At 35.5% G+C, this 17,762-nt stretch overlaps 1 protein-coding gene across 2 annotated transcripts in view; it reads right to left on the bottom strand.

Moving 5' to 3' along the window:
• LOC134527140 (nucleolar protein 6) overlaps nt 1-17,762 on the bottom strand; it is a 227,698-nt gene that overhangs the window by 182,421 nt on the left and 27,515 nt on the right. For both annotated transcript variants that reach the window (XM_063359531.1, XM_063359532.1), the window contains exons 4-5: nt 16,427-16,609; nt 12,542-12,845 (exon numbers count right to left, since the gene is read on the bottom strand). In XM_063359531.1, coding sequence (XP_063215601.1) covers nt 12,542-12,845; nt 16,427-16,609 — 487 coding nt within the window. The remainder of the gene's footprint in view (nt 1-12,541; nt 12,846-16,426; nt 16,610-17,762) is intronic.

Raw genomic sequence — 17,762 nt, 5'->3', positions numbered from 1 at the left:
TAAAAGCACCAAAGCCTATACTGAAGAGAAATTTTTAAATTACTTTTCATTTTATTGTGATACCAACTATTAGTTTTGTAATGAAAGTGGCAAATCTTAAACATTTTTTACATTCATTTGATTTTTTTTAAATTATGTTTTGGAATGCAATGTATATTTAAAATTACTGCGAAAAATAAATTATGTCAATTACGGCTATAAATTTTACAGGATTTTTAAATGCTGCAAAGAGGGTTTAGGAACCTAATTTGGTGGCAGGCCTGGCATTAAGTGTCACAGTATGAAATTAATGGGAAAACATGTTTTCCACTGCTTTGTAAACTTGCAAAGGCAAGCAATACTTATCCTTCCACACAGCAATGCAGGGGTGGAAAGGATATTTAGTAAGCTCAACCTTATCAAGACAGCGCACAGGTCATATCTTGAATTGCCAATGCTAAATGCTTTGTTGTATATCTCTTCTAGGATGAATATGGCAGAATTCACGTACATTATGATTGAGTAATTTTCATAAAAATTGCATATTTTTTTGTATTTTTTAATGTACAGGATTTTACAGGATATTTTGTATTGAAAACATTGATATTACAGGATATTTCACATTTCAATCAAGGATATTGTTTTCAAAGTGGTGGCAGCCCTGAGGGATAACATAAAGAAACATAATGTTGTTATGAATAGAAGTGTGTTAGATGTTTGATCTGTTTGCTGATACATATTTAGGAAAAACTGTAACATATTTTTCCAGTGTAATATTATTTTGAGACCCATTTACATATATTGGCAATATGCAAATATAAGCAATAGAAACATCATTTCATTGCTATGATACTTTCATTACTCTATGGCTGTAACTTATGGCATTCTTTACAAAGAGTGGTTGTGTTTAGACAATGTGTTCATTTTAACACTTTTATTTCATGAACTAAACATGAAATTTGCAATGTGAAAGAGAAATGTGACCTAGGAATGGATTTTATAAACTGACAGAGATAAGAAGAGGGTTTTGTTTTAAAATAACTTACTCCTAGCATATTGTGAAACATTACCATTAAGATACTTTTTTGTGCTACTACATCCTCAGCATGTTTTCAAGAGGGAAGAGAATAGATGAAATGGCTTTACAACAACTTAATCAACAGAATGACTTTAACAATGAAGGTACGGAAAAATTTTTCATACATTACTAATGTTATTAAATTTGCATTTGTATTTTGTTTTCACGGTGGGTCATAATAGGTACATTATAATATGCTGGTTGTAATGAGGTTAGAGATATATAAACTTTAATGAAATACAAATTGTCTTTGTTACTTGAAGTTAGCTGCTTTTTTTGACAAAGAAATGTAGATATTTACAATGATGCTCGAATGAACCAACTGCTTGCAAACCATATGAGTTATGGATATTATGTGATGTACAGTAACTGATTCTGTTTCCCCATTGTTGCAACTTTTGTTATAATATTAGTTCTGCAACCACAAAATTATGTTACGAGCTAGAAATTGTTAACTTAATAAATAAATTATTTTGTGTAGTGACAGTTTTTTTTTTTAAACAAAACAGCCATGTATTATAATGTTTCAGATTCAAGTCATCAACCATCCGTTCCTGAATAACTGCAACAAATTTTGAATTCCGATGACTCTGACAGAGATCCGAATTTTGATATTGATGGCTCATCCTTATCATCAAGTGATACTGACAGAAAAGATAGAGCACCAAAAATTAGAAAGATAATTCTTCAAGCCAATAATTGTGTATCCAATCTCATTGTTGTATCTGGGGATTTTGAAGAAGGAACCAACACCGCAGTTATTCCTGGTATGAAGTGTGATAGTAGAAAAGGTAGAAAGGCAAGAAAAATTGTACGTAATTCAGGGAAGGGATATAAAACTCTGAAAGGTGGGATTGTGGAAGCATGGAAAACGAAGCCTTTGGGTCAGTACAGGAACAAGCGTGCGAGGAAACTTTCGAATGAGACCCGAAAAAAAGTAAAAAAAGTGTTTAGTGACTATTGGGAGATAGGCAACTCTGACAGAAGGCTGTCTTTTATATCAAGTTTGATTAACATCAAGGACAAGAAGACAACACAGAATTGAAGCAGAGATGAAGAAAACAGTCACTTCCACCAGATTTCTGTGATTTATAACATTGAAGTAGGAGAACAGAGAAAAACCTTCTTTAAGACATGTTTCATGGGCGTAGAGAGAGTCGAAGTTTTATTGAAACAGTGATTCAGAAGAAACACTTCAGTACATCTGGGATTGTGCAGCTAGATGCCAGAGGATCGCATGAGCCAAAAAATAAGAAATCTGAAGAAGACATTATTATCATTAAAAAGTTTCTTGCTTCACTTCCTGCTTATGAGAGCTACTACTCCTGAAGGGACTGTGAAAAAACGTTTCTACCTTCGTACATGACACTGGCTGCACTGTATGAGGAGTATAAAACATGTTCTACAGTGTGCACTCCAGTTAGCAGGCGACTTTTTGAAACTATATTTCATGAAAATAATCTTGCTATTAAGAAACCTAAGGTTGATACTTGTACTACGTGTGATAAGTTAGCACTTCAAATTAAGACACAGCATGATACAACGGAATTCCAGAAACAGCTAGATGAACATCATAAATTGGCTGAAATTGCTTACAATTCCAAGAAAAAAGATAAAACTTTGTCAAAATCCAATAGAACAAAAAAAAAAACATTTGATATGCAAGAGTGCCTACCAACACCTGTTCAGAGTTCAATTGCCTTTTACAAGAGACAACTTTGGACCTACAATCTTACCATAAATGACTGTGATGATGCACAAGCTTATTGTTATCTGTGGCATGAAGGAATAGCTGGAAGACATGTGATAGGCAAAATAAAACAGCCATATTGCTGTAATTTGTATGGTGGCATTACAGCAATCACCAAATTTACAAATCATTAATCATAAATTTTTGTTATCTGGTCATACACATATAGTGTGTGACACAGACTACAGTTTAATTGAAAGGAAGAAAAAAAAACAATGGAAATATTGAACATCCACATGACTGGGCACAATTGATTCGGCAGACTGGGAGGAAAAAACCGTTCAATGTAAAGGAAATGTCCCGAGGAGAATTTCTAGACTTTGCTCAATTATTGACAGGTCCACTCCAACTGTGTAAAAGTGATACAGATGGCAATGTGTTCAACTGGAGACAGGTCAAGTGGCTGCATTTTGAAAGAAAAGAAAGAAAAACTAACTGCATTCTTTTTTACAAGTCAGAGTTGGATGAAAGTGATTTCAAAACAATATCTTTCAGAAGAAGGGGAAGAAGTGATGTAAAGCTTAACCCACAACTGAAGTACATGAGTTCCAAATTGTATTTCAATGGACCTTCTACAATTTGTTTCTACTGTATTTCACCAGTTTTACAAGGAACTGGAAACATTCAAGTCTACCTGGATTGTACATTCAGATACCATAGCAGAAGGAAAAGACAATGATGAATAAGTTTACTTATTGGACACCATTTCAAGAAATTCTTTATAGAAACTTACCGTATATACCCAAATCTAAGACGACATTTTTTACCATAATTTATAATTCAAAACAAAGGGGTCGCCTTAGATTCAGATACACTGATTTTTAGGTAAACATACCCATTTTGGGTCAATGTTTTCAGGTTGTGCAGTAGTTACTGGCTGCACATGTTACGACCAATGTTTTTGGAATGTTCTATAGCACAAGATGGTGCCCATCTTATCGACTAGTTTCTTGTACAAAAACATTAATGTAGGTTATACAGTACTTCCTTGCTGTGATTATTTTTTTTAAGTTGGACGAACGGATCCGCGAGTTATGTTATTTACGTTTTAAACACAAATTATTATGTGAAAATGGCCGACCACCTGGAAACTAGAGGTACGTCTGCAAGCCGTTTTACTAAAAGGGAAATTGAATTCTATGACAAAAACTTCAAGATGATGGTAATAAAGTAGATGTGTGTGTCAACAAACCATTTAAAGACTGTCTAAAAGTGCTGTATTCTGAATGGCTCTTGGCAGGCAACCATGCTCTAACACCAACAGGCAAAATCAGAAAACCAAGTGTAGCAGTCTTGTGTCAGTGGATTAAGGCTGCATGGGACACAATCTCATCAGAAGTGATCATCAAAGGCTTCAAGAAATGTTGCATTTCTAATGCATTGGATGGCAGTGAAGATAGTGTCATGTGGGAAGAAGATGCAATTGAAGCTGAAGTCGACAGCAGTGAAGATGACGACAATGAAGATGAAGCATCAGCATAATGAAACTCTAACAGTTTCCAACAGTTACAGTACCCGCCATATAGGTTGTACGATAACAACAGTTTTCGTTCAGATTTTGTTTATTTATTATTGTCTAATTAATTGTTATATTTTAATATTTTACTATTGTAATGTCATAGTTATATAATATTGTTGAATAAGTGTCAATAATCTACAGCCACGAACAATAGAAACTCTAATTTCTAATTTCATCAACAATAGACATTACAGCATTTACAGCACCTAATTTGAAATCTATCATGAACTGAATTTGTTTGAAATTGTTTTATGATATTTTGGTATTTAATTGTTATTTATTGTTAATTCATCATATTTTTCTCACTTACCTGTATCTTGCTGCGTACATGTGTACGAAGGCCTCATGTTATGTTTTTACATCAGCCAATCAGTAATCTGATTTTTAAAGATAACAATAAGACTTTTGTACTACAGTGAGAAATTAGAGAATAGAAAATAAGAAATGTCTGAGGCATCCTTCGTAAGGCTTAGCTCGATGCTGATGTGTAGAAATTTTTATATAATTTAATTGATTTATTACTTGTGGTAATAAATAATAGTGCATCCAATTCTACACGATGCCGGGGCGTGCCGTGAGTAAATGTGGCAGGAAATATATTGTTGGTAATTAATTATTACCATAATTAGAAGGACGCTTAAGCCATCGACATTTTATCTACGATTATATTCCTGATGCCACACAAATAGTTAATAACTTTGTTGGAGATTTTGTTTGCAACACAAGTTGTGCGACGTGTCAGAATAATTATAATTACGTCTATAATAGCACTGGCTATTTAACATTTGTTTTGATGGCATAATTTTAGCTGGAATAATATACCAGTGGTCTGCGTGTCTAGGGATCATGCTCCCACTGAACTATCTAGCCTCGGTATAAATATTTTAAGAGTTCACTTGAGATACAACTGCATAAACTAAAACATTTAACATTTAAATCTGAGTAAATCATTTCCAGAATATTTTTCAATGAATACAATTAAAGAACTGTTGAATAATCTATCCCACCATAAATCCAGACGTTTGATCCAGTAAAACATCCCCAGGTCTGCCTTAATAACACCCTAATTAAATCCATATTATTTTTTTATTATCTTAACTTCTGTCAATACCAAGCTAACTGCATTTATTAGTGTGTTTTTTGTGTATATTTAATATTATTACAGTGTAAGGGTATATGTATGTGTCATTTTAGTGTTCATGTTATATTAAATGTGTTTTGTGTCTTGTGCCCCAAACCCATGTTATTTTGTTATTATAGTTTCACATATTTACCTGATACATTTCCCCCAACATTTATACACTACATCCTATGATCATTTATCCTCAGTTTTATTTTGTTTATGTTAAATTTATGTCAGTTGTCTCACTCATCTAGAAGTTATCTCCTGGGTCTTGCAATATTATCACTATACTACATCACAAGCAAGTCAATATTGATATATAATTAGAAAAACAAGGTGCCCAATAATAATAATTACATTATAATTTCCCAAAGAGAATAACGTTACAGAGGAAAAGATTACACAAAGTGAACAGTGTCACACCACAACACACACAGTAGAGTTACAAGGTATTTATTTCTGTTTGTACATGAACTGTTAATAGTATTTCAAAAGTGGTGGTTGAAATCCTTTGTAGTATTCATATTTTCAATTTTATATCTAATTTGTTGGCATGTGTTTAATACAATAAAAAAATTTTTTCCTGAAAACATGAGGCTGTAGTTTGGGGGTCGTCTTAGATTCGGGTATATACAGGTACTTTGGAATAATATTTTGTGCTTTTTTCTGGAAATTAGCTATGTACAATTTAAGACAATATTTTGTTCTGGCTTATGAACATTTTTTTAGGTACAAAAAAAGTGTGTAATGATGGTGTGCACAATGTGTTATGTTAATATTTATTGGATATTTATATATTTTCAGTCATTATTATAAACTATGTAGTAATGTAAACAACATATACACTGACATGTGAATTATGATGTTTACGAACTTACTTCTCTCACAATGCAGTTATTAAAGTGTTTGTTTTAAAAATTAGCATAATTAATTAAACATTAAAATACAATTTTCTCACAATCATAGTTTTATGACTTATCACACTTAACACACCCACCACAGAATTGTGAAAAATCATGAAATGACTGAAGAAAATTAATCTCAGTTTGGTGGTATTTCTAAGAAGAGAAAATACATACATGCATCAAAATATGAGGAACTTGAAGTACTTTTGAAAGAATGGTTTGTGGGTGCAAGGGCCTCGAATGAACCCATAAACGGTACTTTGTTGAGAGAAAAGGCACAATTTATAGCTACGCTGCTAGGAATTAATGAGTTTCGTGCATCCAATGGATGAATTGACTGTTTCAAACAACGACATAACCTTGTAAATAAAGCAGTATGTGGAGAAAGTAGAATTGTAAACTCTACGACCGTACAAATGTGAAAACAAGGTCAGTTGCACAAATACATAAGGATATGACCCGAAGGACATTTTTAATGCGGATGAAACAGGCCTTTTTTATTCTCTTCTCCCATACCAAACGCTGTGTTTAAAAGCAGAGCAATGTCTTGGTGGTAAACTTCGTAAACAAAGGCTCTCAGTTTTGCTAATGAGCAATTCAGATGGCAGTGAGAAACTTCAATCATTGATGATAGGTAGGGCCTGGAAATTTTCGCGATCGCGAATTTTGCGAAAATTCGCGCGAATTTCGCATGAAAACGCGAAAAGTAAGTACATTCACGAAAACCACAACATTTCTATATTACACTGCGAATATATCCCCGAAAAGTACCATTACAGTAGAATCCCGCCGATGCGAGCCCCCTCTGATGCGTCCATTCCGTTTATATGACCGTTTTTTGAGAAAACATGAAAAATTTAAGCAGAGAAAGTCGAAAATTTGAGTAAAATCAGCTGAAAAACAAGTCTGTTACACTTTGTTGGGCTCTATGCGTTCACGTTTATCTTGGCGAGAGCTGTACTGTAAGCAGCCAGGCATACAAAAGATGTCTAAAAATAGATACCACCCCTCTAGACTGGCCACGCGGCAGTGTCTAGACGAGCTCGGCGTCTCCACTATCGCACGAAAAGCCGTCTCAGCTGTCACGTTATCTTACCCGCCCGGCGGCTTGACGTCATACGTGACGTGACGCGACGCTTACCTCTCCCATCCCCTGCTAATTCTTCAAGGCTCATCCCTCCCAGAGCCACAAACCATGTAAAAGCAACCCCCCCCCCCCCCCTTTTTTTTTTAACAGCTAACATTTCAACACATTCCATCCCTTATTTCAACCTTCTGCGTGAGAAACTGTCGGCGTGCTTTTTTTCTCTTTTTTTTTACGCTGCGAAGGGACGTGGAAAAGATAATTGCTTGAGCTGTCAAAATAAACATCGCTGACGGCAAGGGCGGGAGCGCATCCTGTCGGTCTGTCGCTGTGATTATCTACTCCAAAAACATGTCACAGCATTTCAGGATAGCATTGTTCTTATTTCTTTCGTTTATAGCCGAATGTTTTCTACTTGATCCACACAAGGTTAAAGTATCCTTTAACCCAAGTCTTGTGTTTCAGCATAATTACCTTATTTTTACATAAGCCGTGTTCGTGTATGGTTTTGATGCTCAAAATTGATCTGGGGTATAGTTCACACTAAGTTTCTTCTCATTTGTGCGCTGGGGTTTGTTCAAGTGGCAACCCCGTGTTCCTCCACTCCATTAAATACGAGCATATCAGTATCAGAAACATGGGTTTTATTGTACTGACAATAGCACAGTGATGTGCAAATTTTGCAACTGTAAAGTTTCATGGGATAGAAAAGATTTCATTGACAAACACCTAAAGTCGGCTAAGCATGTGGCATTGGCAGCAAAAAAAAAAAAAAAAAAAAAATAAAAAATTGTATTGCAAACATCTATAGCAACGTGTCTGTTTTGTGTAACTGTTTTGGATTTAATTGGCTGTTATTATGCATATTAGCCTATTCCTAGTATACATGGATTGTTTATTAAATATGTAAACTATTATATTCAATAACTGCACAATTTAGTCAACATTTAAAATACCGGTAAAATTTCCATTGCATAACGAAAATACCGACTTTAAACCACCGCTTTTCTAATTTGAAAGTACCGCTTTTTGCATATTGAAAACACCGAAATTTTCCAGGCCCTAATGATAGGGAAGGCACAGAATCCAAGGTGTTTTTAAAACATACCACAAATTTTGCCAACAAAATATTTGACAAATCAAAAGGCCTGGATGACATCAAAAATCTTTGAACAGCATCTGTGTTCTCTGGATGCAGCAATGGGTGTTAAGGGGAGAAAAACTTTGTTGTTTCTTGACCAGTGCCCAGCTCAACCTCAGGATTTGAATTTAAGGAATGTAAAGATTGTTTTTTTTTCCCCCCTGCCAATTGCACCAGTGAGCTTTCAGCCTTTGGACTTAGGCATCATACATGCCTTTAAATTGAAGTAAAGGAAAAGGATTGTCCAAAATATTTTGAATCTCTTCGATGCTGGCCAAAAATCCACAAGAAAAAAAAATCAATATTCTGGATGCAGTGCATGAAATTGCCTATGCATAGACAAGTTACATCAAAAATTTAAAATTGTTCAGAAAGTCAGGTTTTCCAAGTTCAGGAACAGTGTGTACAAATGAGGACAGTGAACCAGGTGACAGCATAGAGGAATAAGACTGGAAGAAAATTCAGTCCAACAGTTTGTTCAGCGACTTTTTCAACATTGACAGTCATGTGCAAACTACAGAAGAACAATCTCTTGATGATATTGTCAGTTCGCACATGAAGGAAAAGCAACCTGATGGAGATGATGGTGATGGCTATGAAGAAGAATATCATGAAATCCCTATACCTCACAAGCATGAAGCTCTAGAAGCAGTTTATGTTTTGAGGAATTGATTTTCTGGGTTCAACAATCCAGAAAGTTTGTTTGACCAGTTGAATCATATAGACAAAAAAATAGAGGAACTGAACAGCCAGCAATTAAAGAAAACCAAAATTTCAGATGCTTTTTGTACCTATTCTTATTTGCTATCACTGAAATTAATTTCAGCTCTTTTTCACAACCTGTATTGTAGTAATTTAAAACTGGTAATTTAACATTGTATGTACTACACGCCCAAGCCTTCTGTGGTCCCGAGGAGGGGAGTGACGGGAGCGCTAGTGTCGCAGTGAGAGAGGGGTGGGGAATGAGGAGGGGTTGGCAGTACGGGAATACCGTTAGCTGTGGAAGCAAGGAGTATACACATGCGTTCATAAGTGTACGCAACATGTAAGCATGATTACCTGGATGAAACGATGGCCATGAAGCGCAGTCGTGCAGTAAGAAATGTTGTGATAAGGTGAAGGTACAGTCATATAAAACAGCGAAACACAGTGTCTACGAAGATGTCACAGTGTGTACCAAAGTGTGTCACAGCATCACATCGTACCGTTTGTGTTATAATAATTATTTCACTCAGCACCATTTTTAACATACATGTTGGTATACATTTGCCTATAATCAAAGAAAATATTGTTTGTGTGATTAATTAATGAAAAAAATGCAAGAAACATTTCAACACAGTTTCGTGCATAGTGCACGTAACAAACGCCCACTCAGCCATTTGGTTCAATTCCTGATATGTTACCATTGGAATATGTGCTGCTGTTGTCCGAAAAGTCCCATTCACTGTCTGAGCTGGACTCGCCAAATTTAACAACAATTTTCTCAATTTCGTGCTTCATTAGACAGTCACCTGTCCAGTACTCTGCTTCTGTATGTTTTACATGTAAAATAGCATTTTGCCATTCTTCTTTGGTGACGCTATTGATTGCTTCTGTTGTGATGTTTTCAATGGTACGTGATGATTGAGCGACATTTTTTTCAGCAACATGTGATTTCACAATGTTCCATACATACTAAATAGCATTAAGCTCACAGTGGTATGGTGGTAATCTTATTACTTCATGCCCATGTTCTTCTAACATCTCATTTATGCGAAACCTGGGAGGTGGACGTCAACCACGAACGAGCTGGAGTTCACATTTTGTCATATCATTGTCATGCGGAATGTTGTTGTTCTGTAACCATTGGATGATATCTTGTTTTCTTGTACCGGCTGTTGGTGGCTTATTTAACTGAACGGAATGATAAGGGGCATTATCCATTACAACCAACGAATTAGCAGGCAGATTGGGAATAAGCTTCTCTTGCACCCATCTGGAAAAGTTTGTGAAGTTCATCTCGTCGTGATAATTGCCACTTTTACCTTTGGACTTGAAAATGAGATATGCACCTGGAATGAAACCTAGATCGCAACCTGCATGTACGATTATCCAACGTTGACCAGCGCTGTCATTCTTCAAAACACCGGGTGTTTCATTGTCTTGCCAACACTTGCTTACTGTGTACGTCGGGTGAATCCAGGTTTCGTCAATGTACACAACTGTTTTTTTCTTTTCACCAGCCTGCTCATTTGCTTTCATTCGACGTAAATATTTGCCCCTACAAGCAACAATTTTATTGCGTTCCATTAATATTTTCCTTTTATTCTTGCATTTTTTGAACCGGAAACCCAATTTATGCAGGATTTTTCTCAAAGTTTCTTTTCGTCCAGGGAAATTTATTTCTTCTTGTAACACTGCAAGAAGCTTATTAAGTCTTGGAACCTCTTCTTTCACCGTATAAAACTGTTATACGGTGCGCCGTATTACCCCAAGGTCAAACTCATCAACTGATATTGTGTTACTACTTGCTTTTCTTTTCTTTCCTGGTGTGTGCAAAATTCCCCCTCTGATAGCGGCTTCTTTACTTTCTTTTCTAATTTTGCATATTGTTCCTTTCGATTTCCCTGTCCCTGCGGCCGCACGCTCTGTTGCATTACATTATGGATGGGTAAGTTTGCCTGATGCCTTCTCCTGATCACAAAATGGAATCACATTGCTAATCACTTCCCTGCACTGGCTATGTATAGTTTTATGTTTTGTTGTACTGCCCAATGCCATTTGTCAATACATGTTATATTACAGTCACGCACGCTTCGAAACCTTGCTCCGCTTTCAAAGGATCCGTGAATTACTTGAACAGCGATACTCCCGTATCCGTGCACTGTGTCGTAACTTAAGGTAACAACTCTACTTACCGTCCCACCCGCGACATGACGCGCTTCGACCCTTGAGGCGGACTAGGGAAAGGGAGGGGACAGTGTGACGGAAGGGATGACGGCGGAGGGAGGGGTCCGTCTGACCTTGGGTAGTTCACATTTTTCCCGAGACCACAGTTGGCTTGGGCGTGTAGTAGTAATAACTTAACCTAGTTTGTATATGTGTAGTTAGACTGAATATACTTTTTTTTAATTTTTTGAGAAACCTTGCTGTATTTTTTTTTATTTGAAAAATATAACTTTTGCTTTAGTACACTTTCCTTATGTTTTGTGATATTTTTGGTAATATTCTTAACCTGTAAATGTTATGTTATTATGAATTGCTAATTTAAGTATGAAAAGTTGTACATAGGCTGTATGCTTACCTATACTCTCTACAGAATGTAAATATATAATTTAAGTGTATAATTATTCTTTTTAGATATACTTCGGATACGCATAATGAATAATTATGTGTATATCAGAGTAAAATAAGATTAGGTCATATTATATCACAGTTCTCTGAGCAAAAAATTTTTTTCCATTCATTTCCGTTATTTTACATTTTCTACTGTATGCAATGTTATCAATCCAAACTTACTTTTAACCAGAAAATAAGAATAAGAATGAATCTCTCACCATGAGTCCACATTTCTATATATAACATTCAAGATTTCATATTCAGCTTTACATTTTGAAATACGTACTAGATACAGTTGAGATTCAACATTTTGAAATAAACTAATAACTTAATAATTAGCTACTACGACTCAATATACAATTATTAATTCAATTAGTGCTTTTTCACAACAACTGTAAATATTGCAAACAACTAGTTACAATTAAAACCCATAAACCAACAACTCACAGTTTGTCCTTGTCTCTCATGAGCAAAGGAAGCTGGTGGAACCAGTGAAAAGATCCATCCCGCAAAGACATGCATTCCTGCTCTGTGTGTGCGTGTGTGTGTTTATATAACTACCAGCCTAAGAGTATTTGTGTGTCTGTCTATATATTTTTTTCCTTTAAATTAGTTGCCTGGGGGCTTACATATACTGTGTTTACCTTCATCTGTGTCTTGAGTGCCAAAAAACCAGCTAGGACGCACATTGTTCTTGGTCGGGGAAAACCTGGTCATCTTGAAGGTGCCGGGCTGAGGCGACAACCTCACACATACCGACATGCGCTTGCCCAGTTTCCCAGTGGGCCGCAGCTGCAGCACCGGCCTGTGTGGGTCTCCCTGGCACGGCGCGAAGTACGCGGCCTCGACCAGGCCGCTCTGCTGGAGGAGGCTGGCCGTGCAGCACAGGTACAGAGCGCGCTTGCGCAGGTACCGCTCGTTCAGGCAGTCACTCTGAAGGAAACATTGCTGCAAACAAGCATCCCACCTCATCTAGCAGTAGTTTTACACTTCAAACAAGTAACTTGAGAGTAGTAGTCAAGCAATAGGTTCAAACTTCAAATATTCTAGCAGATGTTGAACATTTCAAACAAATATTATAGCAGTAGGTACCTAGTTACAGATGTCAAACAAATATTTAAACAAGAATATCAAAATATAATTATTCAAGCAGTTAGATAAGTTAAAAAAAAATACTCCAGCAGTAGTTTCAAATTTTATATAAACATTCTAACAATAGTTTCAAATTTCAAACAATACTCAAGCAAAAGTTTCAAACTCTGAATAAATATTAGATGATAGCAGTTTTAAAATTTAAAACAAACTACCAAGCACAACGGAGACATGGAGGTCAGTTATTCATTGTGTTAAAACAATAATCATGTATTGAAGTGTGAACACATAATACTGTGTTAAGTGTAACACATTATTATTTTATTACTATATTTTTTATCGTAAAATAACTGCAAATAAGTATTGAAGACAATGTTCCTGTAAGGTAAAATGATTGTAAACACTGCAAATACATGTCATTTCACTGAAATGAGCCCAATATGAGCATCTTAATTGTGGCAAATCCACACTATAAAAATAATGTCAGACACACACTAGCAAAACACCACCAAAATTGTTTTATATATTGTGGCAGTCTTAACAAGTATTATTTTATTCAACACATTAAAAGGAATTCCCTCTGTTTGAAACGCGCGCTGCCCGGTGATGCCGGCGGGCGGACGGCGCATGCGCTCACCGTTGTAGCACTGTAGCTACTTGGTGACTGGCTCACTCTTTGTGGTCAGTTTTGCACAGAAGTAGTTATCAAACAGTATTATTTTCATTGATTTATTAATTTTTATTTTTGGTTTTATATATTTATATTGGTGTATGTTTGAAGTGCAATAATATTTAAAATTAATGTGAAATAGTGTATTTGAACGGTACGAATAAAATAACTATAATTTCCTTGCCAAGAAATGAGTTCTGTTGATGATCTAAGCAAGACAATGTAAGGACTAGTCACGCGGAGCTCCACGGTGGTGCTGGTAGCCTTGAGCACTGTGTGTTACTGGGTCGGTGGCAAACAAGCTGATTACTGCGGACAGTATGACTCTGAAGTGACCCAGGGTCGGACGTGCGCAACTGCGGCTATGTGTGCAGCTGATGGCACACAGAAATGCTTAACCCAGCAGCAATGACGTGAATTTATCATGCTTGATCGTTGCACACTAGGGCACTTAAGTACTAGTTTCAAGGTGCTCCAGGCTGGTGAATGTTCATGGATGGGCATTATCATGACGGTGGCAGTCCCCTTCATACAAGAAGTGTCACCCCATTCCCCCTCCTTTTCCCCCTTCTTACATTACAGCATGGCAGAAAAGAATGGAACAATGGTTATGATATTGAACTGTAAACGTCCGCATTTAGACATTTTGCCTATTGACAGATACTGCAGTCAAGAGAACTTGATGAGATTTATAATTGAAAGAAATGTAAATCACTATCAAATAAAGGTGAGGACTAATGTATGGGTGGCCACCAATATCAACAGTTAATGATATGGTTTAATCTAATGTATGATTTTAACTCTAGTAGTGGGGCATTTCTCTGTTAACTGGGCAACTTTTTTGCGTATATATTTCATAAATCTTATTCAGGGGATATATATCTACCTATTTGTTAATAAACGGCAGATGAACCAAAAATATGTTCATTACTTTAGAAAATATTGAGCATTTTCTGAAAAATCAATACAGGGGATTGTTGTTTTCATCTTATTAACACACTGACATTCTCTAGACAAACACTTATTATAGCGGTCACAACACAGCTCCTGAAGTAATTTCTTATGGCTGTTACAATTCCAGATGTTTCCATTAAATAAAGCTGATAATTTCAAGTCTATGTTTGTATAGTTAATGCCCAAACAAGTATCACACTTATCAACTTTGGGCATGACATTCCAAAAAGGTTGGAGTCTACAAAAGGTTTGATAACTTAATTTGAAATTGCTCTTTTGTTGGAATTTATTGTATAAGCAGAGTAACGAGGAGGCAGAAACAGTCCCCTGTCCTGTTGAGGGGCAGGGCACTGTTGCCAGGGGACTGTTTAATTTGATTTCATTGAAAGGTAACAAAACGTAATTGAGTCATGTTATTTTACTGTACATAGGAAATATTTATCTATTATAAAGATAGGAAGTATCTAAGGTTTAATATAGTATATTAAAAAGAAATAAAAATTATCCTCACCAGAGGACTGTTAGCTGTCAGGTTACGACATGACTTCCACGGAGAGACGCTCGTGCAGCACTAAAAAAATGGAGTCTGGGCGCGGGCGGTAATGGCTGCAACCGAGCAAACTTCACATCGTTTGCTTTCTGGTACACGCAGCGCCGCCCTTGTTTAACCTTTAGTCTACGTGTTGCATAATTTTAAATATAGACAAAATGCAGAGACAAACTTTAATTTACTTTTTAGTATGGTAAAATAATATTTATAAAAAAAATAAACATGTCCCATTAACAATGAAATAATCAAACAATTTGATTGATTCCAATAGTTATTGTCTTAATTAATTTAATCTGAAGTGACTGTACTGTTTTGGTGACATGCAAGGGGACTGTTTTTTGCCATCTATAAAAACATTTTTAATACAATAAACTTTGTTTTGAAGGATATTGTATGCTCAGCAGAGCTAGATTAGTTTATTATCTTTTAAAGTTATTAAACATTTATGATTTGAACTTTTTTTATACAATATTGGCCTGAGACAAGGAGTTGCCCAGTTTACAGAGAAATGCCCAGTAATGTTATTTAATTTTTTTATATTTTTTTGTTTATAACATATATGAAGGTTTTGTGTCAAACAGGAGCTCAAGTGTGATTTGGCATGGTAATGTTTCACAACCCCTCTTCTTAACACTTTGGTGATTCTAACATAGTATTTATTACCTCTAAACCATTGGAATGTAATACTATATTAGCTAATTTCAACACAGTTGGTGTCATCATAATACGTGAAGTATATACAACTGTACTGAAATCAAGTGAACTATTACGTTGCCAGCATTTTCAAAACAATCTTTATGAAGGATTGTTACGTCAGTAGTCAGAAAGTTAATTTACTTTTTTTTAATAGTTTTAATACCACAAACATACCTGTATGTCTTTAGTCGTGACACGTTAGTGATTTTGCCGGATTATTGAACCTCAATACAGTTTTAACAGGAATACCATAAAATATTAATATACAGTACACAATCATTTTTTATTTTTTTTTAATATCATTGTACTGTATATTAATACTTTATGGTATTCCTGTTAAAACTATATTGAGGTTCAATAATCAGGCAAAATCACTAATATGACATGACCAAAGTACTTAATGTGCTGGATTATATTTCCTGTTATTTAATACTTCCATCATTATTGCTGTTACACATATATAATATTTTAACAAACTTTATCACTAACAATGTTATTACTAACATAACAATACCAAGTGCACAGGCAATAAACTATCATACTTATCTTACCATACAATTTACCCACCTTAGGCATATCTAGCATAACATCCACACATATGTTTGGTCCAAGGGCACAACTAGTCACAAATGATCCCAGCATAACTATTTCAGATGGCTTGATAAACTGGAAACTTCCCTTCACATTCAACGGTTCTTGAAGCAACGGCATATGGACCAACTTTTCTTTCAACCATGTCTGGTCTGAAAGCTATCAGCATCAAATTTCACACATAAATAAATACACTCAACCAAGACAATCAAAGTTTATAGCAATCTCACAGAATATGAAGATACCAAATTTTCCGAAAAGCTTAACTTATGTTTGAAAAAGTACAAAATAAAATATGATAATAATAATGAGACCCAAACACAGTAAACAAAAACCACAGTCCTTTAAGAACATACGGTAAAACTTACTTAAGACATCCCTGCATAATACGTTCCTCCGCTTATTAATTTCACAAAATTATCCCCTTGATCACTTCCATATATAGCTATGTTAATTTTTCCCATTCATAACATTTGCATTAATAGATGTTTCCCACATATAACGTTCAGCGTTTGTGAAATAATAGTAATGTTTATCTTTAAACTTTTAAACTCTATTTATCTTGAATTTTTAAAAATTAACTTATTTCCGAACGATAACGAAATAATTTGAACTTGCACAAGACCATCGAAACCTGTGCCACACGCCGCACGCTGTTACAAGTTGTAATTTTGACAAATAATCTGCTTGCATTCGTATAGACTGAGAAGCTATTCCATCTGCACTCATTTTTTACTATTCAAGTTAAAACATGTGACGAATATGCAGCAAACCATATTTACCACCAGCCATTACTCGTTTTTTGGGTTTGCGATCTTTTTAGGTGTAATTGTATGGTTATCAAGCATAATAAATGTTTACAAGTAGTGGAGGACCCATTAAATGGAAGGTGTTATTGTTTGAAGAAAAACTGAAAATAATATCAGAAGTTGATGCGAATCCTTTGATACCAAGAGTGAGTATGGCAAAAAAAAACTTGGGATGCCGCCATCTATTTGAACGAAATCATGATGAAGCGAGACCAAGTTTTGGCTACTAATGTTTCGTCAAAGTGTAAACAAAATGGAGATTGGTTGGCTCAACAGATTTAAGAATAGAGTAGGAATTGTATATAGAACTGTAAGTGGGGAATCTGAGAGAGTGTGTGTTGGTACTGTCCAGTTGGATACACACACAGTTGCCTGCAAATTACAAAGGCCTTTGGACCAAAAAATGTATTCAACGTCGATGAATGCTGTCTATTTGTCAACATGCTTCCAGACAAAACCTTTGTTTTAAAAGGTGAAACATTCTACGATGGACGCAAACAAAG

Source organism: Bacillus rossius, chromosome 1 (genome assembly GCF_032445375.1).
Source record: "Bacillus rossius redtenbacheri isolate Brsri chromosome 1, Brsri_v3, whole genome shotgun sequence".
In the NCBI taxonomy this organism is placed as follows: Eukaryota; Metazoa; Arthropoda; class Insecta; order Phasmatodea; family Bacillidae; genus Bacillus; species Bacillus rossius.
The sequence above is the reverse complement of the archived record's forward strand: the minus strand, read 5'-3'. Positions and strand labels throughout refer to the sequence as shown.